Source organism: Ranitomeya variabilis, chromosome 5 (genome assembly GCF_051348905.1).
Source record: "Ranitomeya variabilis isolate aRanVar5 chromosome 5, aRanVar5.hap1, whole genome shotgun sequence".
In the NCBI taxonomy this organism is placed as follows: Eukaryota; Metazoa; Chordata; class Amphibia; order Anura; family Dendrobatidae; genus Ranitomeya; species Ranitomeya variabilis.
In genome coordinates, this window is record NC_135236.1 from 496,628,714 (window position 1) to 496,655,912 (window position 27,199).

The 27,199-nt window shown below is 43.7% G+C and overlaps 1 protein-coding gene across 2 annotated transcripts in view; it reads right to left on the reverse strand.

Annotated features, from left to right (window-relative positions):
• Positions 1-753: 753 nt before the first annotated feature.
• NT5DC3 (5'-nucleotidase domain containing 3) overlaps positions 754-27,199 on the reverse strand; it is a 70,062-nt gene continuing 43,616 nt past the window's right edge. For both annotated transcript variants that reach the window (XM_077265646.1, XM_077265647.1), the window contains exons 8-14: positions 22,173-22,275; positions 18,588-18,689; positions 15,702-15,783; positions 15,519-15,605; positions 6,418-6,558; positions 5,397-5,461; positions 754-2,617 (exon numbers count right to left, since the gene is read on the reverse strand). In XM_077265646.1, the coding sequence (XP_077121761.1) occupies positions 2,356-2,617; positions 5,397-5,461; positions 6,418-6,558; positions 15,519-15,605; positions 15,702-15,783; positions 18,588-18,689; positions 22,173-22,275 (842 nt within the window). In that variant the 3' untranslated portion in view covers positions 754-2,355. The remainder of the gene's footprint in view (positions 2,618-5,396; positions 5,462-6,417; positions 6,559-15,518; positions 15,606-15,701; positions 15,784-18,587; positions 18,690-22,172; positions 22,276-27,199) is intronic.

Below are 27,199 nucleotides of genomic sequence, written 5' to 3' on the forward strand. Positions count from 1 at the left end.
ACATTAAAGGGAACCTGTCACCCCCAAAATTGAAGGTGAGCTAAGCCCACTGGCATTAGGGGCTTATCTACAGCATTCTGTAATGCTGCAGATAAGCCCCTGATGTATCCTGAAAGATGAGAAAAAGAGGTTAGATTATACTCACCCAGGGGCGGACCCGCTGTGGTCCGTTCCGATGGGCATCGTGGTCTGGTCCAGCACCTCCCATCTTCTTACGATGACGTCCTCTTCTTGTCTTCACGCTGCGGCTCCGGCGTACTTTGTCTGCAGTGTGCAGGTGCCGGAAAAGGTCAGAGAGGTCCAGCGCCTGCGCACTGCAATACTTTGCTCTGCCCTCAACAGGGCAGACAACGTACGCCTGCGCCGGAGCGTGAAGACAAGTAGAGGACGTCATCCTATGACGATGAGAGGCGCCTGATAGGACTGCGACGTCCATCGGATCGGACCGCCTGCATGAGTATAATCTAACCTCTTTCTCATCTTTCAGGTTACATCGGGGGCTTATCTACAGCATTACAGAATGCTGTAGGCAAGCCCCTGATGCCGGTGGGCTTAGCTCACCTTTGATTTTGGGGGTGACAGGTTCCCTTTAAGTAGAATGAGGTGTACTGTGGTTGGAATTCAACTAACACTGGAATGGAATGGCTGTCAGACATGTAGAGAAGCTGATTTTTATAAAACTGTGCAGTGGCCTCTTAATTTTTGCCAGAGCATATTTGCTGTATAGCAAATAAAACATTTAGACACAATAGGTATTATTCTTCTAAAATCACTTTTATTAAAACAGAAATATGAACTCCCACATATATGTATAATACAATAAGTATTACATAGTTTCACCATTTTACCTGTCAAATAGACATTCCACGGGATCATACTGAAATACATTGTGGAAATCAGCTGGTGCCATTTAGAAATACTCTAAAGCAGCAACTACTTATTATAAAATGTGCAATAAGGCAACAAAATGTATTTACAATCCTACAGTAGCGGCTGTACTGCTTCTCTACATTAATGTATAGTGCTAAAAGCTGCAAACAAACAATACCATTAGTTTAACTTCTGCAGTGTAAACATACTTCACAGTCTGTATCGGACCACAAGAAATATAATAAAATCAATCGCCGAGTGTATTGTCAGGGAAAAAAACAAAACCAACAACACTAAAAAGACTGAAACGTCACCCCACACAAAGAACGGAGTTTGTATTCAGATGTTGCAGGATCACCAGACTGTGGATTTTTTACAAAAATGTATTTAAAAAGCACTAACAAAAACTCCCCCTTCCCATAGCTAGTTCCTATTGTGTAAAAAAGGAAGTGTGTGATTGAGTAGAAAACTGCAAATACATATTTAAAAAAAAAAAAAAAAAACACCCAACATCCAAGCAATAGTTCATGATACTTTTATAGATCACACGTCCAGTTTTGGTAGCGTCCACTTTATTTATTCTGAAGGAGTCATGAAGGGGGTCTGGTCATTTTTACACACATCTTAATAGAAGAGGGAGAACAGATTTGCTACATTCACAAATTTCAGGCATTACACTTCTCCGCCCTTAATGTTGGGTTGATTGGAACAATCAAAAACAAATGACCTATAGGGAAAGAATTGAACTAGCGTGAATGTACGCTATACCCTCTACTAGGATATATAGATCATGCGTGGACTGATAAGCTAACAAGGCTACGTTAGAATACAGGGTTAATTGTAAGTGTCTAATTTTGTAGAACAAAAAAAAATAAATAAAAAAGTGCACCATTTCTAGTAAAAGATTAGGATATTGAACATACATGCAGGATCTAAGTGTTTGCCATGTCAGTATACTTAGGAAATGTAGTGACGGTCACATACATGTAGAAGACAAGTACATAACGCAGCAAAATCAACAAAATATCTTCCATTTTACAAAGCAAAGCGCTGTGTCACAGTAGTGTGTAAACAGAACTCTATGGAGAGCCTTCGAGGACCGGGGGAACATTTCACGCTGATACAATTGGCCACCGCTATCTCAGACTGCTATTAAGGCAAGCTACATAGGGAGTAAATTTCATGAATATGACTTACTTTGCTCATGTTTTAAAAGAGCATACAAAATTAGCTACTGTAAAACAAATCTTAAAACGTTTCCAAACGACTAAAACTCAATATACAATTGTAAAAATAGCTGCATCATGAAGAGAACCATAAAAAAGGAATCACTCTCACGCAGATGGACCAGTAACAGTTCTAAACACCAACATAAAATCTATGTCCGCACTCATGTTCAGTCCTACATACAGTGTCACTGTAAGACAGAGGGATACAAAGGTACAGAAAATGACTTCTAAAAGCTCCGTTTAAGCCATAACTGAGTCATTTCAGCTGAGCAATTTCCTGTAAGAATGGGATCCCAAAGGTGCCAGGGTACTGCTGATCAGACCACACGGGAACTTCATGCTGCAGAGGCGTTCTTTTTGGGTAAAAAGTGTGATGCAGGTTATAGTTCAGTAAACAGCTTAATGATTCCATGTAAATATCAGCAAAACGAGACAGGCGCCTTAAGAAGTAGGTTGGATTGTGATCAGTCCGGAATATGCTACCAAAACGGGGGTTGAAGATTTTTCGTGCCATGTCCCTAATGTGAACAGAACAAACCACAGTTATTAGATTGTAGAAAAAGCATTTGTCGCATTAGTTTAAAAGTATGGTCCAGTTAGAACAAGTTATCACATTTCTATAGACCCTGCCGATTGCCAGAATGGAGCACTGCTAGCCCAGTTGTACTGTCGCTCCATTATTAGTGCTCGACCTCGGCTCCATTTATTCCCTAGGGGGCTGCTGGAGAACACCCAATACAGCGCTACAGCAGTTTCATACAGAACGAATGGAGATAACCATTTTAACGGATAAAAGTGCCCCATTCTGGTGATCTGGAGCACCACCAGCTGAGAGACCACTACCGATCCAGAAGTTAGGACTATCCTGTAGACGGGCGATACCTTGCTCCAACAGACAACCGCTGTAACCTACATCTGTATGCTGAATGGTAAGACATGGTGATAAACACTTACCATGTATGTGAACCTACATGTTGGAGAACACGGGAATTACATATGTTGCCACTCCTCCCAATTTCTGCTAACGTCTGATTATGAGCTTTGTGATTTACTGTATTTTTCAGACTAATATGCATTTTTTTAACAAGAAAAACATCTTGTGATTGAGGAGAATGCAGACAGTCTGTCCTTCCCGACCATAGAGAGCTGCTGTCGGTGATGGATGCAGAGCAGGAGAGGAAGCTTACCAGGACCTGAACAGCTGCAGGACCTTCATCATGAGTAGTCACATGATCAGAAAGGTCCTGGAATCAATCACAACTTTAAGGCTACGTGCACACGTTGCGGAAAGTCCTGCAGATTTTTCCAGACTGATTTTGGTAAATCCACAGGTAAGCCGCACTGCGGATTTTTTTTCGCGATTTTTGTGTGGATTCCACCTGTGGTTTTACACCTGCGGATTCCTATTATGGAGCAGGTATAAACCACTGCGGAATTTGCACAAAGAATTGACATGCTGTGGAATAAACAACGCAGCGCTCCCGTGCATTTTTTTTCGCAGCATGTGCACTGCGGATTTTGTTTTCCATAGGTTTACATGGTACTGTTAACTCAGGGAAAACCGCTGCGAATCCGCAACATCAAAACCGCTGCGGATCCGCAGCAAAATCCGCAACGTGTGCACATAGCCTAAAGGTGCTTGAGATAATCAAGTAGAAGGTCCTGCAAAGGCTCTGCTGCTGCATCCTCCGTACAGGTCCCAATCAGTTGTCACGGGAGACCTAGGTATGCAAGAGCTAATAACCCGGGCCCCTGCGATTTCCCTCAGACTAGGGAAACCCTGACTGACCCTCTCCCAGAGTTTACACTGATAGGGTGAGGGTGGAGGCCCAGACGTGCACACTGTTTCAACCCTAGGCTGAAACCACCACCCAGCCACCCAGTGAAGAGACCACACACACACCAATACCCACAGTTAGCACAGACAAGGAAAACTGAAAAATATACACCACGCCGCAGTCACTCAGGAATACACTAAGTGCACAGGGCAAAATAAATACAAATATAGGAAGGAGAAAATAAGACAAAGGGAAATACACCACCAGCAACGATACTCCAACTCCTAGCTCACCACTCCAGACCGAGATGATAACGCACAAGACAGAAGCTATAATCGGCGACGCCCAATGTTCAGGAGAACTATTTAAAGGCAGTGGGCATGGCCCAGCTTCCAATCCGAGCACCAGCTAGATAAAATCTAGCCGACGCCACTGAGCACATAGTGGACAAAAGCGGAATTACCGCTGTCTGTCGAACGCCCCGATATGAACAGCGTCCGACATGACATCAGTAACTGCAGGATGTGGATATATAGATATATATAGATATATATAGTGTCTCTATGGGCATGTAGGGTGCCAGCAGCAGAGCGGTGGGTGTGTGTGTGTGTGTGTGTGTGTGTGTGTGTGTGTGTGTGTGTGTGTGTGTGTGTGTGTGTGTGTGTGTGTGTGTGTGTGTGCGCGCGCGCATGTATATGTTGTTGAGCGGTGTTGTGTATTGGTGTGGAGTACAATACAAACTGCAGAGACACACTACACAACAGATTATTACTTCCCTATTATACCTTAGTACAAAAAACAAACAAAAAAACAAAAACAGTGATATACACCTCCCTGGCAGTGTGCAGTGGAGAGGTCGTTATCAATAGGAAAAAAGTTTTTTCCCACTTCTGTCCACACCTGGGGTTCATCTTATGGTAAGGTGCGTTTTATAGTCCGAAAAATATGTTAACTATGTTATGGCTGCCCTCCTCCAAGTATCACATTTTGTGTATAGAGATGGTGACTATACGTAATGCAGGTAGGTCACCATGAGGCCCCCCCTTCACATGTCCATATAATATTGGTACTAAAAAATATTTAAAAAAAAAAAAAAAAAGTACTGATGTCAGTGTTTTGGATCAGTTTGCCATCCGTTTTTTCCCCCAAATATGGCTGAAAAAAGTCAATTCCACAGTTTCTCTTATACTTTGCAATATTAAACACGTACAGCACAGACTGCACAGATGCCATCTGTGTGCTGTACAGGTTGTATTGGCCCTTCTCATCCGTGCTGCTGGTAAAACAGGCGTGTGCAGCACCATAGATGATAATGGGTATGTGTAGCATCTGTGAAAAAAATGGCGCAATGAGTACTTTCAAACTGGAATAAAAAAATGAATCAGTACAAACCATCCTAAAATGAACCAAGGAATAACTGAGCTGCTAAAAAAGCCCAATTTTAAAAATGTACTATACGAGCGCAACTGGAGCCTGAATCTGGTCATCTGCGGCCAAGAAAAAAAAAAAAATGAATTACCTAATTTCTTGCCTTTCTTTTATCCAATCACGTAAGACCATTTGTGACTCCGCATCTCTGTAAACCTATTTTAGAGACAGAATTTTGAGCTTATTTAAGCACATTTCCTATTACATGACTGTAGGTAAGGTAGTGCAGTGATGTATACATACAAAGATCCAATACTGTGCCATTTTTTAACTGAGCAAATGGCTTAGTCCTTGTGTCTGACACCCAGCAACCTATGGAGCATCTTCTGAAAGCAAAATCTGTGTGATATTTTCCTGAAGAGAAGCCGCGACCTGTGCTTTCTCTGAAGGTTTGTGTATACAGCTCCATGGTGGATTAAGGGCCTCTGACCACTAGATCACAATTAAGTTATAATGTAATGTCTCCCTATCCCCACATAGAGAGGTGTCCCTTGCAAACCTGTGCTCTAATAGAAATAAAAGCATAAAGTGCAGAATAAAAAAAAAAATGGGATGCAGTCATCATATTATATAGCACTGTGTACTTACAATTGCTCATTTTGCCTTTCTACCCAGCTAATTCTGGGGTTTTCCATTAGATCTATGACATCACGTGATTAAAAACTGACTAGCTGAATCCTTCCAAGCTCTATGCAGAGACAGGAAGTTTCTTATCCCTGTAGGAGTCATGAGTCACTGCAAAAGTCCCTGGCAGAGGAGAAGAGGGAGCAGCTGAATCAGGAGTGAAAGAAGGGAATGATTTTTGCAGGGAAAAGACACTTCCTGTTTCTACAAAGAACAGAAAACAGAAGAATTAGCTGGGGAGAAAGGTAAAATGAGCAATTGTAAGTACACGGTGCATGGAGAAATGACTTCCTCCGTCTCCTCCGCACCTGTGCTGCGATTCTCCCATACCAGAGGATCAGATCACAGAGCACTGACACCCGGCAGCAGAGCAGGAGCCGAGGGTCATTAGGATATCGCATCCCATGCGCTCACATGCGAGACTCATCGGATGTCATATGCTAATGAGCCCCAGCCTATGTAATATACAACTTCTATTTTCCACATACCTGCATTCGTTCAAGTAAACCAGTTAAAGCCTGAAGCCAGGCCATAGTCTGAATATACTGAGATGTGTTCATGATGGTAAGTTCGGATTTCAGCTCAGGAATAATGGCTCCTGTTCTCCAGCCATGCTTTAATGTAAGGTCCTAGATGACAAGAACATTATGGTAAGGGCTTGTTTAGAGTTGCTGAATTGAAAAGGTCATATTCACTAAAGAAACCATGGTAACAAGAAAACAAGTGGTGGCCCAATATAAATGGCCTAGATGGACTACAAATCAACAAATGGCATTTAACCCCTTATTGACATATGATGTAAAAGTATGTCATATGTCAAGGCTCAGGAGCCAAGCTCGCACCATACCAGGGAGATGCCGGCTGCGATACAGAACCAGCATCTTGCAGAATTAGCAGCGACTGGCGTTAGCTACGGTTACGCTATTTACCCATCGTGATGCCGCAATCAGTGACTGCAGCATTTTTATAGCGCGATCGCTGGTCACCTGTGTGCCGGCTCCCATCGGACTTATGGAATCTGATCACAGGGCGCCAATAGTTTCTCAAGGCCTACCGAAGCCCCCAGCACGGTCATCTTTAACTTTCTGTTGAGCTCAACATTTTGCTTCCACTGTTATTCATTTGTTTTAATACAATTTGCATATTACTAACATGTATCTTGATCCTATGACAGTCATAATTCCAAGATTTTTCCTTACTGTTGATGCAATTTCAATGTGGAGTAAGTTTTTGAAAAAAAACAAACAAAAAAAAAAACTTTACCCTTTAAAGACCCAGACATTTTTTAGTTTTACAAATTAGTTTTTTTCTTTCCCTTAATGTTTGAGGGTGGAGTTATATTATTAATGACATTATTCATTTTAAGAAAAAAAACATTCTGAAAAAAACAAAAATGCAATGATCAGTTTTATTTTTTTATTTGGCTTTCATTCTGTAGTAATGACGACCCTCTAGGTTTTAGTATGATGACACCAAACATTCTCTCTCTCACTGGAGTATAACACGGCCGTGTGCTCTCCGATGTTTTATTGATAAGCACTTGGCCCAATGTTAGACTATGGGTCAGCATGCAGTGAGTGCATCAGATATTAGGCTCACGTGCACCCATACAAGTCTGTGGGTGCGTGTCAAACATTGGACTGCACTCCGATGACTTCAGAATGCCGTCCAATATACACGCATAGAGGACAATCTCCATCTTCTTCGCACTTGTGCTGTGATTCGCGCATGCTACAGAATCGGATCACACTCAGATGACACTCTGAACAAACACAGTGGGTGAAATAAGTATTGAACATAATCACCAATTTTGTAAATTACATATATTTCTGAAGGTGCAATTGACATGAAATTCTCACCAGATGTAGGTAGCAACTCATCCAATCCACAAAGATTGTAACCTAACTTATGGACAAACGTATTTAACAGATGAAGGAAAAGAAGCAAAAAGCGAGTAAAGATCAGGTAGATATCTGCATGTACGCTATTAACTATATTTGGGGGGGAGGGGAGTATGAATCAATAGGAAAGTGCATAGTGCTTATGTAAACCCAGATATCCCCCAGTGGGGGGGAACAAAGCTGCTTCATTACACGCCTTTGCTAAATATTGGATTTATTGTACACCCAACCCACCAAGTCTTTAGAGACTCTTCACCATAGTCACATGTGAATGATGAGACGCCACCAGCCCCAACGCGCGTTTAGTGTCGGCTTCCTCAAGGGGAACAGTGAAGTTTGAAAGTGGGAACATAATTGCGTGAGGCTGCTTTTCAACATAAGGCACTGGAAAACTTCATGTATTTGACGGAAGGATGAATGGACAAATGTACCATTCTTGAAAAAAAATCTGCTGCTATCTAACCAGGATGATGAAGATGAAACAAGGCTGAACATTTCAGCAAGACAATGATCTCAAACACACAACCAAGGAAACTCGCAATTGTTTTCAGAGAATGAAAAAGCTGCTAGAATGACCCAGCCAGTCACATGACCTACATCTACCAGAAAATTTAAGAAAGGAACAAAAGCTCAGAGTTAATAGAAGTCAACGGGACAAACAAGATTTGAAAAGTGCGTGTGTGGAAGCATGGGTACAAAAAAAAAAAAAAAACACACAAAAAACAACTCCTAAGCAATGCATGTAACTGGTTTTTAAATACAGGAGACATCTTGAGGCTGTCATCACAAAGAAAGGCTTTTGTAAGAAGCATTATATACGTTTCAATACGCAAGTTCAATACTTTTTCCCGGTCATTCCTTACTATTTCACATCATTTATGGACATTAATAATTTGATTTGCCTGTGAACTCGATGGGTTGTTACCGTTATCTGGTGAGAATTTCATGTCAATAGCACCTTCAGAAATATATTAACTTATAGATTTTGAACACGTCATGTACACGCTTGTGTACATATGTGCACGAGTGTGTGCGCGTATATATACACACACACACACACATACATACACACTGTGCAGAATTATTAGGCAAGTTGTATTTTAGAGGTTTATATTTATGATTGATCAACAACTATGTTCTCAATCAACACAAAAGACTCAAATATCAAAGCTTAATATTTTTGGAAGTTGCAGTGGGTTATTTTTAGATTTGTCTATCTAGGAGGATATCTGTTTGTGCAGGTAACTATTACTGTGCAGAATTATTAGGCAACTTAGAAACATTAGAAAAAAACAAATATAATCCAATCTCACTTGTTTATTTTCACCAGGTAAACCAATATAACTGCACAAAATATAGAAATAAACATTTCTGACATGCAAAAACAAAATCCCAAAAAATGAGTGACCAATATAGCCACCTTTCTTTATGATGACACTAACAGCGTTCCATCCATAGATTCTGTCAGTTGCTTGATCTGTTTACGATCAACATTACATAGTTACATAGTTACATAGTTATTAAGGTTGAAGGAAGACTGCAAGTCCATCTAGTTCAACCCATAGCCTAACCCAACATGCCCTAACATGTTGATCCAGAGGAAGGCAAAAAAAACCCATGTGGCAAAGAGTAAGCTCCACATTGGGGAAAAAAATTCCTTCCCGACTCCACATACGGCAGTCAGACTAGTTCCCTGGATCAACGCCTTATCAAGGAATCTAGTGTATATACCCTGTAACATTATACTTTTCCAGAAAGGTATCCAGTCCCCTCTTAAATTTAATTAATGAATCACTCATTACAACATCATACGGCAGAGAGTTCCTTAAGGCACCTTCACACGAAACGACATCGCTAGCGATCCGTGACGTTGCAGCGTCCTGGCTAGCGATATCGTTTCGTTTGACACGCAGCAGCGATCAGGATCCTGCTGTGATGTCGCTGGTCGCTGAATAAAGTCCAGAACTTTATTTGGTCGTCCGATCGCTGTGTATCGTTGTGTTTGAAAGCAAAAGCAACGATACCAGCGATGTTTTACACTGGTAACCAGGGTAAACATCGGGTTACCAAGCGCAGGGCCGCGCTTAGTAACCCGATGTTTACCCTGGTTACCAGCGTAAAAGTAAAAAAAACAAACAGCACATACTTACATGCGTCCCCCAGCGTCTGCTTCCTGACACTTACTGAGCGCCGGCCCTAAAAGTGAAAGTGAAAGCACAGCGGTGACGCCACCGCTGTGCTGTTAGGGCCGGAGCTCAGTCAGTGTCAGGAAGCAGACGCTGGGGGACGCATGTAAGTATGTGCTGTTTGTTTTTTTTACTTTTACGCTGGTAACCAGGATAAACATCGGGTTACTAAGCGCGGCCCTGCGCTTAGCAACCCGATGTTTACCCTGGTTACCCGGGGACCTCGGCATCGTTGGTCGCTGGAGAGCGGTCTGTGTGACAGCTCCCCAGCGATCAAACAGCGACGCTGCAGCGATCGGCATAGTTGTCGCTATCGCTGCAGCGTCGTTTCGTGTGAAGGTACCTATAGTCTCACTGCTCTTACAGTAAAGAATCCGCGTCTGTTATTATGCTTAAACCTTTTTTCCTCCAGACGTAGAGGATGCCCCCTTGTCCCTGTCTCAGGTCTATGATTAAAAAGATTATCAGAAAGGTCTTTGTACTGTCCCCTCATATATTTATACATCAACATAAGATCACCCCTTAGTCTTCGTTTTTCCAAACTAAATAGCCCCAAGTGTAATAACCTATCTTGGTATTGCAGACCCCCCAGTCCTCTAATAACCTTGGTCGCTCTTCTCTGCACCCGCTCCAGTTCAGCTATGTCTTTCTTATACACCGGAGACCAGAACTGTGCACAGTATTCTAAGTGTGGTCGAACTAGTGACTTGTATAGAGGTAAAATTATGTTCTCCTCATGAGCATCTATGCCTCTTTTAATACATCCCATTATTTTATTTGCCTTTGTAGCAGCTGCCTGACACTGGCCACTGAATATGAGTTTGTCATCCACCCATACACCCAGGTCTTTTTCATTGACGGTTTTGCCCAGAGTTTTAGAATTAAGCACATAGTTATACATCTTATTACTTCTACCCAAGTGCATGACCTTACATTTATCCCCATTAAAGCTCATTTGCCATTTATCAGCCCAAGCTTCTAGTTTACATAAATCATCCTGTAATATAAAATTGTCCTCCCCTGTATTGATTACCCTGCAGAGTTTAGTGTCATCTGCAAATATTGAAATTCTACTCTGAATGCCCCCTACAAGGTCATTAATAAATATGTTAAAAAGAAGAGGGCCCAATACTGACCCCTGTGGTACCCCACTGCTAACCGCGACCCAGTCCGAGTGTGCTCCATTAATAACCACCCTTTGTTTCCTATCCCTGAGCCAGCTCTCAACCCACTTGCACATATTTTCCCCTATCCCCATTACTCTCATTTTATGTAACAACCTTTTGTGTGGCACCATATCAAAAGCTTTGGAAAAGTCCATATACACTACGTCCACTGGGTTCCCTTGGTCCAGTCCGGAACTTACCTCTTCATAGAAGCTGATCAAATTAGTCTGACATGAACGGTCCCTAGTAAACCCGTGCTGATACTGGGTCATAACATTGCGTGCAGCAGCCACCACAGCCTCCCAGACACTGTTCCGAGAGGTGGACCGTTTTCCCTCCCTGTAGATCTCACATTTTATGAGGGACCACAGGTTTTCTATGGGGCTCAGAGCAGGTGAACAAGGGGGCCTTGTCATTATTTTTCCCTCTTTGAGACCTTTACTGGCCAGCCACGCTGTGGAGTAGTTGGAGGCATGTGATGGAGCATTGTCCTGCATGAAAAATCATGTTTTTCTTGAACGATACTGACTTCCTTCCTGTATGACTGCTTGAAGAAGTTGTCTTCCAGAAACTGGCAGTAGGTCTGGGAGTTGAGCTTCACTCCATCCTCAACCCGAAAAGGTCCTACAAGTTCATCTTTGATGATACCAGCCCATACCAGTACCCCACCTCCACCTTGCTGGCGTCTGAGTCGGAGTGGAGCTCTCTGCCCTTTACTGATCCAGCCTCTGGCCCATCCATCTGGCCCACCAAGAGTCACTCTCATTTCATCAGTCCATAAAACCTTTGAAAAGTCAGTCTTAAGATAAAACGTCAAGACTGGGCCAAGGAATATCTTATGTTTCTTGTTCAAAGGTGGTCGTTTTTCAGCCTTCCTTACCTTGGCCATGTCCCTGAGTATCGCACACCTTGTGCTCTTTGTTACTCCAGTAACGTTGCCGCTCTGAAATATGGCAAAACTGGTGGCAAATGGCATCTTGACGCTTGATTTTCCTCAATTCATAGGCAGTTATTTTGCGCCTTTTTTGCCCAACATGCTTCTTGCGACCCTGTTGGCCATTTGCCATGAAACGCTTGATTGTTTGGTGATCACACTTCAAAAGTTTGGCAATTTCAAGGCTGCTGCATCCCTCTGCAAGTTATTTCAGAATTTTGGACTTTTCTGAGCCCATCAAATCTCTTTTGATCCATTTTGCCAAAGGAAAGGAAGTTGCCTAATAATTAAACACACCTTATATAGGGTTTTGATGTCATTAGACAACACCCCTCCTCATTACAGAGATGCACATCACCTGATTTACTTAATTGGTAGGTGGCTCCCAAGCAGAACAGCTTGGAGTAGGACAACTTGTATAAAAAGTATCATGTGATCAAAATGCAACTTGCCTAATATATATATTTATATATATATATACTAGCTATTGAACCAGTTCTACGCCCGGGTGGCGAGCATTTATATTGGTATATGGTCTCCATCCTGGTATGTGCTGCTCCATCCTGCTCCCCCATCCTGTCATGTGCTGCTCCACCGTGTCACGTGCTGCTCCATCCTGCATCCCCATCCTGTCATGTGCTGCTCCACCGTGTCACGTGCTGCTCCATCCTGCATCCCCATCCTGTCATGTGCTGCTCCACCGTGTCACGTGCTGCTCCATCCTGCATCCCCATCCTGTCACGTGCTGCTCCATCCTGCATCCCCATCCTGTCACGTGCTGCTCCATCCTGCATCCCCATCCTGTCACGTGCTGCTCCATCCTGCATCCCCATCCTGTCACGTGCTGCTCCATCCTGCATCCCCATCCTGTCACGTGCTGCTCCATCCTGCATCCCCATCCTGTCACGTGCTGCTCCATCCTGCATCCCCATCCTGTCACGTGCTGCTCCATCCTGCATCCCCATCCTGTCACGTGCTGCTCCATCCTGCGCCCCCATCAGTGGGGGCGGCTGTGCCGAGTGCGGGCGGCTGTGCCGAGTGCGGGCGGCTGTGCCGAGTGCGGCGGCTGTGCGTGGCTGTGGGCGGCTGTGCTGGGTGCGGCGGCTGTGAGTGGCTGTGGTGGGTGCGGCGGCTGTGGACGGCTGTGCTGGGTGCAGCAGCTGTGCGTGGCTCTAGGCGGCTGTGCGTGGCTGTGGGCAGCTGTGCTGGGTGCGGCGGCTGTGGACGGCTGTGCTGGGTGCGGTGGCTGTGCTGGGTGCGGCGGCTGTGCGTGGCTGTGGCGGCTGTGCTGGGTGCGGCGGCTGTGCTGAGTGCGGGCGGCTGTATGTGGCGCGGCTGTGCGTGGCTGTGCTGGGTGCGGGCGGCTGTGGGTGGCTGTGCTGGGTGCGGTGGCTGTGCTGGGTGCGGCGGCTGTGCGTGGCTGTGGGCAGCGGCTGTGCTGGGTGCGGCGGCTGTGGTGGGTGCGGCGGCTGTGGTGGGTGCGGCGGCTGTGGTGGGTGCGGCGGCTGTGCTGGGTGCGGCGGCTGTGGACGACTGTGCTGGGTGCGGTGGCTGTGCTGGGTGCAGCGGCTGTGCGTGGCTGTAGGCGGCTATGCGTGGCTGTGCTGGGTGCGGCGGCTGTGCTGGGTGCGGCGGCTGTGCTGGGTGTGGCGGCTGTGCGTGGGTGTGCTGGGTGCGGTGGCTGTGGTGGGTGCGGCGGCTGTGGACGTAAGTGGCGTAAGTAACAAATAGCTGTGGCATGAAGTGCCACAGCCTCATGGCACAGCAATTTGTTACTTGCGGTACCTTATTCATTTCCGGCGCCATTTTCTGTGTCCTCCTGGTGCCGGAATCGGCGCCTGCGCTTTCCGGCGCCATTTTCTTGAAGACACACTGCAATGTGTCTTCAAGAAAATGGCGCCGGAAAGCGCGGACTGCGCAGGCGCCGATTCCGGGAGCAGGGGGATATTCATGGCCCGGAATGGCGTCGGTGGAACGGGACAGGTAAGTATACTCACCCTCCGCCTCCTGGCTCGTCCCTGTTTCTCCGTTGGAGATCGCGGTGTGCGTTCAGCGCTTACGCATACCGCGATCTCCTGGGAGCGTCGCTCTGTGGGGTCCAGACTGCGCCGGCGCTTGCGCAGTCTATAGAGGCTTCGGACAGAGTGACGCTCTCGCTAACACCCCCCCAGAGTACTCGCTAATCCCGCCCCTGCACAGTAGGTCCGCCCCCACACATAATCACACACAATTCCGCCCCCACATTACCACATAATCCCACCCCCACCACATTACCACACAATCCCGCCCCACCACCATATTACCACACAATCCCACCCCCCCACATTACCACACGAGGCTCCATCCCCCCACATTACCACACAAGGCTCCGTACCCACACATTACCACACAAGGCTCCGTCCCCACACATTACCACCCGAAACCAGTTTATTTTTGATTTTACACTTTGAATAAAATGTATTAGTATTATTCTGATTTTTAATTATTATTGTTGTTATTAACTTCATTTTAAGATAATTTACCACCTGCGTAAGCGCTATTGAATGTTTTCATTATTTACTTTAATCACTAGCAGCGTTAATTAGATAGCAATGAGCATGCCGAGCTAGTTGTGGAACAGCTAGTTGTGTTCTACTTGTTGTTGATTCTTCACCAAAATTTTACATTTGGTATCTTTATGTTTGAAGCATGATATGTGGGAAAAGGTTGAAAAGTTCCAGGGAGCCGAATACTTTCACAAGGCACTGTAATTGGTTTAGGGTACGTTCACACGATCCTTTTTTCACTGCGGATTTTTCAGGTCCTTTTTCGGGAAAATCCGCAGTGAAAAACGGCGGTGCTTCTCTCTGCGGATTTGTGTCCTTTTTCTACTGCGGATTCCACTGCGGGTTTCCAACTGCACTTTCCTATTGGTGCTGTTGGAAACCCGCAGCGGAATCCGCAGAAAGAATTGACATGGTACTTTTTTCTGCAGGCAAATCCGCGCGGATTTGCCGGTGAAAAAAAGGATCGTCGGCACAGCGGATTTTGTTTTCCATAGGGTAACATTGTACTGTACCCTGCATGGAAAACTGCTGCGGATCCGCAGCTGCAATTCCGCTGCGGATCCGCAGCAAAAACCACATCGTGTGAACATAGCCTAAAACTGCAGCTAAAGGAGCAAATTATAGTCACTGTAGTTTACAGATAAATAGCAAATATGCAATACAGCTGGCACTTGCTGGTATGAAGCTGGCTCAGCTCTTGAACTGGCTGCATATGTTGTTTAGCGACCAATGATGAAAGGGTCGTTAAAGGACCTGCAAATCAAATGTGTTATGGCAATTATCAAAGTAGAACAGAACCTTGCAGATGCTGCACCAAGACACTTTTTACATAGTTCAGTAATTAGATATGTCTTACTGCCAGATCACTGTATATATGGTCACCAAAGTATAACACTTTTGATCCTCGCCAGCCAGTGAGCTTCAAAAATTCAAATAGGTTGCCCTATAGAAGAGAGACAGAAAACAGTAAGAAATTACTCTAGCATATGCTACATGCTGATAAAACCCCAATTTAAAAAAATAAAGCTTCAAAACAAACCTGCTTGTATATCATGCCTTTTTCTAATTGGTGAATTTTATCCCACAGTAGAACACCTCGATTTGTAACCTTACGGAATGGTCTAAAAGAAGGGTAATAAAAAAAAAAAATTACCTTTGGGTTCAAGGAATTTTACTCTAATAGTAGGAACGCTAAGTGCATGGTTGGCTTAAGGAAAAGTAACTTAAAAAAAAATGTCAAACAGTTACAATACTAGATTTGTTGTATCATAATATATCTGTGCCTTTATCATAAATAATTTTAGGTCCAAAGGCTACCATTAGTAGCTTGTCTGAAAACCTACAATCGAGATTAAACCCATTAAATTCCATAAAGCTAGTCCCATCATTAAGTGTTTAATCAATACTATTGAGCAAGAAGCACAGTATGAGAGACTGAATGAAGCCTTCTGTGCCAAGCCTTGATTATAATTATGGTGCTGGGTGCATGCAAACTGATGCCTAGATGCCGCGAGTGGGGCATTTGATGGCAATGCTCCTATTTGAAGAAGAATTTGATCCAATAGAACACTGCATGATGTAAGCAACAAAGCAGGATTATCTCCTGTGGTAAGAAAGGTATCTAAATGCAGGCCTCCAAAAAGGGACACTTGAAAGGCACTCTTCAGGAATAGCCAAGTTCTGCACTCAGCAGTCTCCGGCACTCCTAATAAGAATAATTATAGCCGAGGTGTACATGCTCAATTTTCACTCCAGTCACACTACAGAGCCCTATTCTTGGGATCAGAGGGTGAGAACGATGGGATGGGGGTTGGGGTAAAGGCAGTGTTTGGATTCCTACCAATGGGGATGTTACTTCTTAGTCGACAGACAGGGGATAACATTCAAACTTTGCACAACCCCTTTATTAAACTGTACATGATGTAACACTAATTAACTAATTGCTGGATACAGTACTTCTGTGACAATACTTTAGCTTTACAACCAGCCTAAAGTAGCAAACATTTCCTTGAGCAATCTAGTGATTTCATTTTTATTAATATTATAATATACATACAGTACAGACCAAAAGTTTGGACACACCTTCTCATTTAAAGATTTTTCTGTATCTTCATGACTATGAAAATTATAAATTCACACTGAAGGCATCAAAACTATGAATTAACACATGTGGAATTGTATAGTTAACAAAAACGTGTGAAACAACTGAAAATATATGTCTTATATTCTAGGTTCTTCAAAGTAGCCACTTTTTGCTTTGATGACTGCTTTGCACACTCTTGGCATTCTCTTGATGAGCTTCAAGAGGTAGTCACCGGAAATGGTCTTCCAACAATCTTGAAGGAGTTCCCAGGGATGCTTAGCACTTGTTGGCCCTTTTGCCTTCACTCTGCGGTCCAGCTCACCCCAAACCATCTCGATTGGGTTCAGGTCTGGTGACTGGAGGCCAGGTCATCTGGCGTAGCACCCCATCACTCTCCATCTTGGTCAAATAGCCTTTACACAGCCTGGAGGTGTGTTTGGGGTCATTGTCCTGTTGAAAAATAAATGATGGTCCAACTAAACGCAAACCGGATGGAATAGCATGCCGCTGCAAGATGCTGTGGTAGCCATGTTGGTTCAGTATGCCTTCAATTTTGAATAAATCCCCAACAGTGTCACCAGCAAAGCACCCCCACACCACCACACCTCCTCCTCCATGCTTCACGGTGGGAACCAGGCATGTAGAGTCCATCTGTTCACCTCTTCTGCATCACACTAAGACACGGTGGTTGGAACCAAAGATCTTAAAATTTGGACTCATCAGACCAAAGCACAGATTTCAACTGGTCTAATGTCCATTCCTTGTGTTCTTTAGCCCAAACAAGTCTCTGCTTGTTGCCTGTCCTTAGCAGTGGTTTCCTAGCAGCTATTTTACCATGAAGGCCTGCTGCACAAAGTCTCCTCTTAACAGTTGTTGTAGAGATGTGTCTGCTGCTAGAACTCTGTGTGGCATTGACCTGGTCTCTAATCTGAGCTGCTGTTAACCTGCGATTTCTGAGGCTGGTGACTCGGATAAACTTATCCTCAGAAGCAGAGGTGACTCTTGGTCTTTCTTTCCTGGGGCAGTCCTCATGTGAACCAGTTTCTTTGTAGTGCATGGCTTTTGCCACTACACTTGGGGACACTTTCAAAGTTTTCCCAATTTTTCGGACTGACTGACCTTCATTTCTTAAAGTAATGAGGCCACTCGTTTTTCTTTACTTAGAATTTGTATTATGGCAAGAAAAAAGCAGCTAACAGTCTATTCAGTAGGACTATCAGCTGTGTATCCACCAGACTTCTGCACAACACAACTGATGGTACCAACCCCATTTATAAGGCAAGAAATCCCACTTATTAAACCTGACAGGGCACACCTGTGAAGTGAAAACCATTCCCGGTGGCTACCTCTTGAAGCTCATCAAGAGAATGCCAAGAGTGTGCAAAGCAGTCATCAAAGCAAAAGGTGGCTACTTTGAAGAACCAAGAATATAAGACATATTTTCAGTTGTTTCACACTTTTTTGTTAACTATACAATTCCACATGTGTTAATTCATAGTTTTGATGCCTTCAGTGTGAATGTACAATTTTCATAGTCATGAAAATACAGAAAAATCTTTAAATGAGAAGGTGTGTCCAAACGTTTGGTCTGTACTATATTTTTTTTTTTTACATAGAAACTCACAGAAACTCCATTAGAAGTGTTCTACCATTTTTTTTTCACTAAAGAGGACTTTGCTTGCTAAATTCAAAGTTGAGCAACAATCTAATAATTGGGAAAAAAAAGATGTACCAAGCCTTAATGATACTTTTTTTCTGTGTTAAACTAGCTAGAACTGAGGAAATAATGCAGATTTTGTCAGCCAAGTGAAATGTGAAGAAAAATCAGCATGAAATATTTACCTCCTTTTATCATTGAAAAAGTTTGGCTTATCAGCTTGAACAATGACAACATCAAAAAGATCTCTCCAATCTTTCCCCACAATGAAATTCATTCCCTTGTCTCTGAAGAGAAAGTATACAATTATACAAGTTTATTTATTTGTACACACCAACCTTGCAAGTTACTAGCATTTGCTGAAGATATTTGTACAATTATAAACATTTGAGCCTCGGAGCACGAGTGATTATATTTGTGGTCAAGAAAATGAATTATTTTTCTCCACGTTTGCAAAATGCAGATGTATGAATCCAGCCTGAGGTGTGCTGTCTAAAGGTGCGGGTCTCCTGACCCAAACTCAACAGGCTAATAAATGCCTATGTGCAAAAGAAAAAAAAAAAAAATTATGCACTCATCATCCTTTGAAGAATCTTTAATTCCACAAAAATTAAAAAACATGGATGCAGGAGAGTTGTGTCCTCGTAATGGACACCTTCCTGAGCGTCAATGTGACCTGTTGAAGTGCAGAAAGGTGCGAAATGACTGTGGTCCTTAAGTGTTCACAACTCTCCTACATCGAGGTTTTAATTTTTGTTGAATAAAAGATGCTTTAAGGGATGGAGAGTGGCACTTTTCTTTGGCACATTTTGCATTGACTTAATTTTGGTGTTGCACCAGAGATCCCTAATGTCTGGTGAAAAAACCAAGTCCACAGGTAACAGGATGTTGAGGCGGACACATGATATGGTGCCAGAATTATTGCCATTTCCCTCATATATTCCTATCAGGCTGTCGAGTTCAGGACAGGAGAGATGAGAATCTGGCCTTAGATACATTTTATACAGATACTAAAATGTACGCGGTGGTGGGTTTAAAAGCATGCAGTGTCCATACCGTTAGTGTACAGAGTGAAGGAAAAGTCAGATACAGCCTTAGTTTGTTGGCCTCTTAACCCCCTAGTGAAGGCCACCATTCAGGCATGTTGGCAGTGTGCTTGATACACAATTTCTTAAATACAGTTTGTCAACAATAACATTGGCATTTAAAATGCTTCAACATGGTGGCAAATACAGGTGCTTCTCACAAAATTAGAATATCAAAAAGGTAATTTATTTCAGTTCTTCAATACAAAAAGTGAAACTCATTATATAGAGTAATTACAAACCGAGTGATCTATTTCGAGTGTTTATTTCTGTTAATGTTGATGATTATGGCTTACAGCCAATGAAAACCCAAAAGTCATTATCTCAGTAAAATAGAATACTTTATAGCACCAGCTTGAAAAATTATTTTAAAATCCGAAATGTTGACCTACTGAAATATATGTTCAGTAAATGCACTCAATACTTGGTTGGGGCTCCTTTCGCATCAATTACTGCATCAATGCAGCGTGACATGGAGGTATTCAGCCTGTGGCACTGCTGAGGTGTTATGGGAGCCCAGGTTGCTTTGATATCAGCCTTCAGCTCATCTGCATTGTTGGGTATGGTGTCTCAGAATCTATGGGGTATTGTCAAGAGGAAGATCTCAGGCAAGTTTGCTGGTCAATGATGCACAGTGATATTGTTGTTTTTAAACCAGGTATTGGTACTTTTTGCAGCATGGATAGGTGCCAAGTACTGCTGGAGAATGACATTTCCATCCCCAAAAAGCTTGTCGGCAAACGGAACCAAGAAGTGCTGTCAAATTTCCTGGTAGATGGCTGCTCTGACTTTGGTCTTGATAAAACACAGTGGACCTACACCAGCAGATGACATGGCTCCCCAAACCATCACTGATTGTGGAAACTTCACACTAGACCTCAAGCAGCTTGGATTATGGCGTCTCCACTCTTCCTCCTGACTCTGGGACCTGGATTTCCAAATGAAATGCAAAATTTACTTTCATCTGAAAACAACACCTTGGACCACTGAGCAACAGTCCAGTTCTTTTTCTCCTTGGCCCAGATAAGACGCTTCTGGCGTTGTCTGTTGGTCATGAGTGATTTGACACAAGGAATGCGATACTTGTAGCCCATGTCCTGGATAAATCTGTGTGTGGTGGCTTCTGAAGCAATGACTCCAGCAGCAGTTCACGCCTTGTGAAGCTCCCCCAAATTTTTGAATGGCCTTTTCGTAACAATCCTTTCAAGACTGTGGTTATCCCGGTTGCTTGTGCACTTTTTTTCTACTACAGTTTTTCCTTCCACTCAACTTTCCATTAATATGCTTGGGTACAGCACTCTGAACAGCCAGCTTCCTTACCAATGACCTTTTGTGGCTTACCCTCCTTATGGTGTGTGTCAACGGCTGCCTTCTGGACATGTGTCAAGTCAGTAGTCTTCCACATGATTGTGGAGTCTACTGAAACAGACTTATTAGGGTACGTTCACACAGGACTTTTTTGCTGCTTTTTTTTGCTGCTTTTTTTAATGCTAATTTTCAGCTGCTTTTTACAGTACCAGTAAAGCCTATGAGATTTCAGAAATCTCATGCACACACGTTGGTTTTTTGTTTGATCAGTTTTTTCTGCTTTGCTGCTTTTTTTGGACATAGGGCATGTCACTTCTTTCAGCGTTTTTTCACCCATTGACTTGAATGGGTGATGAAAAAAACGCTGAAAAAACGCATGTAGCATTATTTGCTGCATTTTTTGTGCAGAAAATCATGGCCAGCAGGAAGGGATCTCACAGCCAAGAGCTTAGGGGTGTGGTTAGTGAGGTGTGAAGAGCCATTGTGAGCCATTGTGATGTGTGAAGAGCCATTTTGAGGTGTCCTGATTGTGATCTATTGTGAGGGAGTTCCTGGTAGTGAGGTGTGAAGAGCCATTGTGAGGTGTCCTGATTGTGATCTATTGTGAGGGAGTTCCTGGTAGTGAGGTGTGAAGAGCCATTGTGAGGTGTCCTAGCAGCTGAAAATTGGCATAAAAAAAAAGCAGCAAAATCTGCAGCAAAAATCTGCAGCAAAAAAGTCCTGTGTGAACGTACCCAAAAAACGCACCAAAAAAACCGCACCTAAATTAGCATTAAAAAAAGCAGCAAAAAAAAGCAGCAAAAAAGTCCTGTGTGAACGTACCCTAAGGGACCTTTCGAAACACTTAGGAAGCCTTTCAAGTGTTTTTGTTAATTATTCTAATTTATGGAGATAATGAATTTTGGGTTTTCATTGGCTGTAAGCCATATCATCAACATTAACAGAAAAACACTTGAAATAGATCACTCGGTTTGTAATTACTCTACATAATATAGGAGTTTCACTTTTTGTATTGAAGAACTGAAATAAATTTTGATGATATTCTAATTTTGTGAAAAGCAGCTGTACTTCTGACAGCTATCAGCAACCTGTGCGATGCAATCGTGATGTACTAATCAGCCATGGCCAATTGGGTTTTCTGAATGTCTCCGTGCCTGCTATGTTAGCCCTCATATGAAACCCACCATCATAGGAGACAAATATACAAAAAAACCACATATTTGGCATAACTGCATGCACAGTCGCTTGACTTAATAAAATATTTTATTCTATGCAGTGAAAGCCAAAAACAAGAAAAATTTGAGACACCAGAATTTGCTAATGGAAAGAAAAATAAAAAAAAATAGTAATTCAGTACCAGATGTGCCAATTACTTACACAAAGCTACTGGGGCTATTTGTAATGAGAAACATCTTTTTTCCATGATTTGCCAACTTTGCCAAGACTGCTCGTGTTTTCTCACCATAGCAAATATATCTCTCTAGGAAAAAAATAAATTAAACATTTACTCAATACTAAAACATTGACAGTCTAAAGAAAAAAAAAAATGTATGTGTTTTTTTAAAGATCTAGCACAATTCTGGAGCACTGCAGTATAAAAGCACATGATGTGAATACAGCTCTGGCAAAAAATTAAGACCACTGCAAAATTTTCAGTTGGTCTGATTTTTCTCTTTATAGGTATATTTTTGAGTAAAATGTAAACTGTACTTTTATTCTATAAACTATTGACAACATGCCTCCGAAGTTCCATGCAATAAATTTTGTATTTCCTGAAAATGAGAAATGGTCAAAATAACAAAAAAGTAATTGCTTGCAGACCTCAAATAATGCAAAAAAAACAAACAAAAAAAAACAACACAAGTTTATAATCATTTAGAAACAACAATACTAATGTTTTAACTCAGGAGGAGTTCAGAAGCCAATATTTTGTTGAATAATCATGATTTGTAATCACAGCTTTCACGAGTCTTGGCATGCTTTCCACCAGTCTTTCACACTGCTTCTGGGTGACCTTATGCCACTCCTGGTACAAAAATTTAAGCTGTTCTTGGTTTGATGGCTTGTGACTATCCATCTTCCTCTTGATTACATTCCAGAGGTTTTCAATGGGGTTCAGGTCTGGAGATTGGGCTGGCCATGAAAGGGATTTGATGTGGTGGTCCTTCTTCCACACCTTGATTGACCTAGCTGTGTGGCATGGCGCATTGTCCTGCTGGAAAAACCAGTCCTCAGAGTTGGGGAACATTGCCTGAGCAGCAGGAATCAAGTGTTTATCCAGGATAACCTTGAATGCGGCTTGATTCATATGTCATTTGCAAAGAACAACCTGCCCAATCCCAGCCTTGCTGAAGCATCGCCAGATCAACATCTGGTCGTCTAATGGTTACATGGAGACCTGGAGAGGCGTAGAAGCCACAGTGTCTTGCACCCATTATGAAATTTGGTGGAGGATCGGTGTAGGGCCGCCATCTGGTCCGCTCCGTTATCAGACACGGCCCTCCCTGGATGCAGGTTCAGTTGAGACAGCCATTGCTCAGACTGTGCCTTGAGAGCTATCCACAACTTTTCAGCTGTATGACTGCGATCTCCAAGGCATATCAATTTTAACAATGTCTGATTGTGGCGATTCCTGGCTGCACAGTACGGAGGTCGGGGGATTTGCTCTGCATAGTTGGAACGCGATTCTTGTTAAGGCAGAGGTTAAGGGCGCAGGTGGAGGTCCAAACAGTGGAGGAAGTGTGAAATATAGGTTTTTCCTGCAAGCCTTGGGGATTCCAAGACTCATGGAGCAGCACCTTCCCCACAGCCACCAGAGTCACCCAGTGCCCAGTCAGCGAGATGCAACGTCCTTGGCCATGCTTACTTGTCCAAGTGTCTGTGGTGAAAAGCACCCTGGCAGACAGATTTAGTCAAGGAACGGGAGACATTGTCTGTGAAATGCTGATGTAGCACAGGCACAGCTTTCTAAGAGAAGTAATGGCAACTGGTATTGGGCAACTGGTTGTTACCTCGGCTCCCATTGCTCCGCCTTCTGCCGCCGGGTCACTTGCTCTCCCTGCTGCGTCCTCTTCACTCCGGGGCTCGGTGCTGGCATCCCGGCGTGCATCCTCTCTTCGCTCGGGTGCACGCTCCTGTGGCTTGCGCAGGTACACTAAGGTCTGACCGCGCACGCTCTCTCTCTCTTCTCTTCCTGCGTGACCTGACCCGGCAGTACTCCTGGCCTATCGGTGTCCGGCGTCAGGTATTTCAGGCCCTCCTTCCTTAGTGGAGGCGCCTGATTATAGAGTCTCTTTATCATAGTTAGGTCGCATAGTTTCTCCTGTGCTTCTCCAGTCATTTTCTGTTTAACCCCTTGTTCTTCTTTTGTCTTCCCTCAGTTCCTGCTCCCGTGTTCCTTCGTTCCAGTGTCCTCCGTTCCTCAGTCCGGTTTTCATCTCCACTTCTGTTTCCTCCCACAGTTCCTGTTCCCGTGTTCCTCCGTTCCTCAGTCCGGCTCTCATCTCCCCTTCTGTGTCCTCCCTCAGGTTTCTGACTCTACTGGTCCTCAGCTCCCTTTCCTCACTCCCTGGTTTTCCCTCTTCTCCTTTCCTCTTGTTATTTCTCCTCGGTTCTCCCTTTTGCCTGTTCTTTGAGCCGATCCCTGGTCCTGGCCTCCGTGGTTCTTGAGGTCCCTGTGCTTGCCTCCTAACAGTCCCTGTATAGGGGTTGGTCCCATTCTGGAGTGCTCGCTCGGGGGAGGTTCGGTTCCACGGTCCAGTGGGTCCACTCCTTGTACCCTTTGCCTTCGGCGTAACACTGGTATTGGGGGAATGTGACGGCCACCAGATTCGGAAACAGTCTGTGTCTACCAGGCAGAAAGTCAGCATTTCCGTGGCCAACAAATTGGAGATAGAGGAGTTTGACACTCTTAGCTTTGTCATGTGTAGCAGGAAACAATTTTTTACGCAATGACAATTGTGGGACCATGGGATGGCTACAGTGCTGAGAGAGGGCGGAGTACAGTGAACCGGACAAACTGCTGGACTGTGAGGGAGGTGCAGGCAGAGATGTTACAGTGGATTGATAAAGTTGTGGTGTGCGCGTTCTCTCAGATCAGTTAAAAAACAGCAGGCATGTCCGCTTCCATTACAGCCGACGTCTTCTCACTCAGCCTGACTGGATCAGGTAAAGAATTGGAGGTTATGCGGTCAGAGACCTGCGTGACAATACTTGGCACGGTAACAGAGGAGGAGGAAACAGATGTGGTTGATGGTGTAGCTGATTGTTGAGATCTGCATTTTAGCGCAGTGGGATTGCCAGAGTAATGTATGTTGATTGCGCATGTGAAGGTTCATGCATGTAGTAGTCATTATTGCAATTTTTCCCTCTAGTCAGTTGGCAGATTACGCGAGTTGGCTCATCTTTTGCCACGTCAAAAAAGGCACAGGCTAGGCAACCTTTGCTGCCCCTGCGAGCTGTGGACCCACAAACACTTCTGGCCAGTTGTGGATAAAGATGCATTGCTAGTCGCGGCTGAACCACTTCGTGTGTGCGCCGTAAGGTGCAACATAATCTCCTCATCTTCCTCCACCACCTCCTCATCTGCTGTGTTATCACATTCCTCACCCCGAGAGTCACCTTCCTCCTCTTCCTGCCCTGACAGCATAGTAAAGTACAGTCCGCGCGAGCCTCAGATGTCTCATCAGGATCACCCCCAGGGGTTAAAATCTGGTAACGAGGATCAGGATGTTGGTTGGATCCTACTTTGTCCTGCCATGGATCCAAGCCAGAAAGAATTTTGGGCATCGGTGCAAAGGATTTCTGAATCACAGTAGCAACTGCTAATAAAGAAATATATTTTTTCCTGGCCAATAGCCTAAATCACAGAACAATGTCACCACGCCACTAAATGTGAAGGCGACATATGCCTTGCTGGATCACATTTAGCAAGTGAAAAAAAATAAGATCTACTCACGCATGGAGCACAATAGAAGCAGTGTACAACACACTTCTATGAAATGTACCTGGCTGTCTTTGTCTGTGGACCTTACTAATGGCACAAAAAAAAAAAAAAAAAAAAAAATCTGCTGGAAGGTTGATTTAACAGCCAAACAGGCCACTAGCTATCTAAACTATCTGACTTAGATTTTAGCTAGGCGGTTGATTCTATCAGCAACCAGTCCCATCCTCTCTGCGCTGTTACATTGTCAAAATGGCGCTAAAACAAGATGTCTGCTCTTTATATGGAGAGGGACATTTGATTTCAGCAGCCAATGACAAGCCGTCGTGTCAGGACATTGTGGGTGTTTCCTGCGCCCTGATTGGCTAGCCGCAATGTGCACACAGTTCGGAAAAAAAAAAAAAAAAGTTTACAAGCACACCACTCCTGACCTCTGCCAACCCCCTACCCTCAAACATGTGCCCCACACAACATACACCACCATTATAGTAGCCAAAGTGCTCAAAATACTTTAGTGGCAACGCAAATATTTTTCCTCACTGAATGTTTCCGATTTTATGAAATTTTGCTTGTGTTTTTCATCAAGAATCTGAATGTGACATATTCATGCTGATTTTAGGTTTGGCAAATGTTTTTCAAACAAATTTGCTCATCACTAGTACGGAGCACTATTCAGTAGGAGTTTAAATGTGATGGGCTAAATCTGAACACAAACTACCCCAGTTACAAGACGGTGTTCACACTTATGCAGCCACATATAGTTTTTGGCTTTTTAACACCCTCAACCCCAAAACGATTTCAGTTTGTACCCAATTAATTTATACAGACTATAGGTGACATTAAAAAGGTAGAAAAAGTCCTGAAATTATTTATCTTAGGCCTCATTCACACATCCGTGTTTAAGCACGTATTTGAGAAGATGGTACCGGTGTCAGTGTTTCGGATCAGTGTGCAGTCAGTGAGTCCCTTTCCCTCTCCCCCATCAGTGCGTTTCACAAATGGATAAATATATTGCAAAGCTTATCCTATACTTTACAATGTCATATACGGACAGCACACGGATGCCATTAATGTTTCACCGACCCATAGACTTGTATTGGAAATTTACACTGACGAGGGGCAGTACACCGAAACAGTGTCTGCAAATTGAGATTATGGTTTGGTTATTATCCTAAGTCATGTGACAAGGCTCGTTAAAGGGTCGACATTGACTTGTAGGATTGCTACCTTCCAATAGGTGGCACTAGAGTTCTAGTTCTCTTCCTCTCTGAAGAGACAATTTGTATAATTAGCATATTTCCCAGAGGAGCATTGCAGCTTTAAGTCTCCTTATCTCGGCATGGTTAGCTTGTCGATCTCCGCTAGAGCAAGGAGAAACAATACTTCTTTGATACCAAAGAAAAACGTACATCTCCATGAGTTTTGCATGGACACAAGGTTTGAAAAAAAAATGCAGACATAT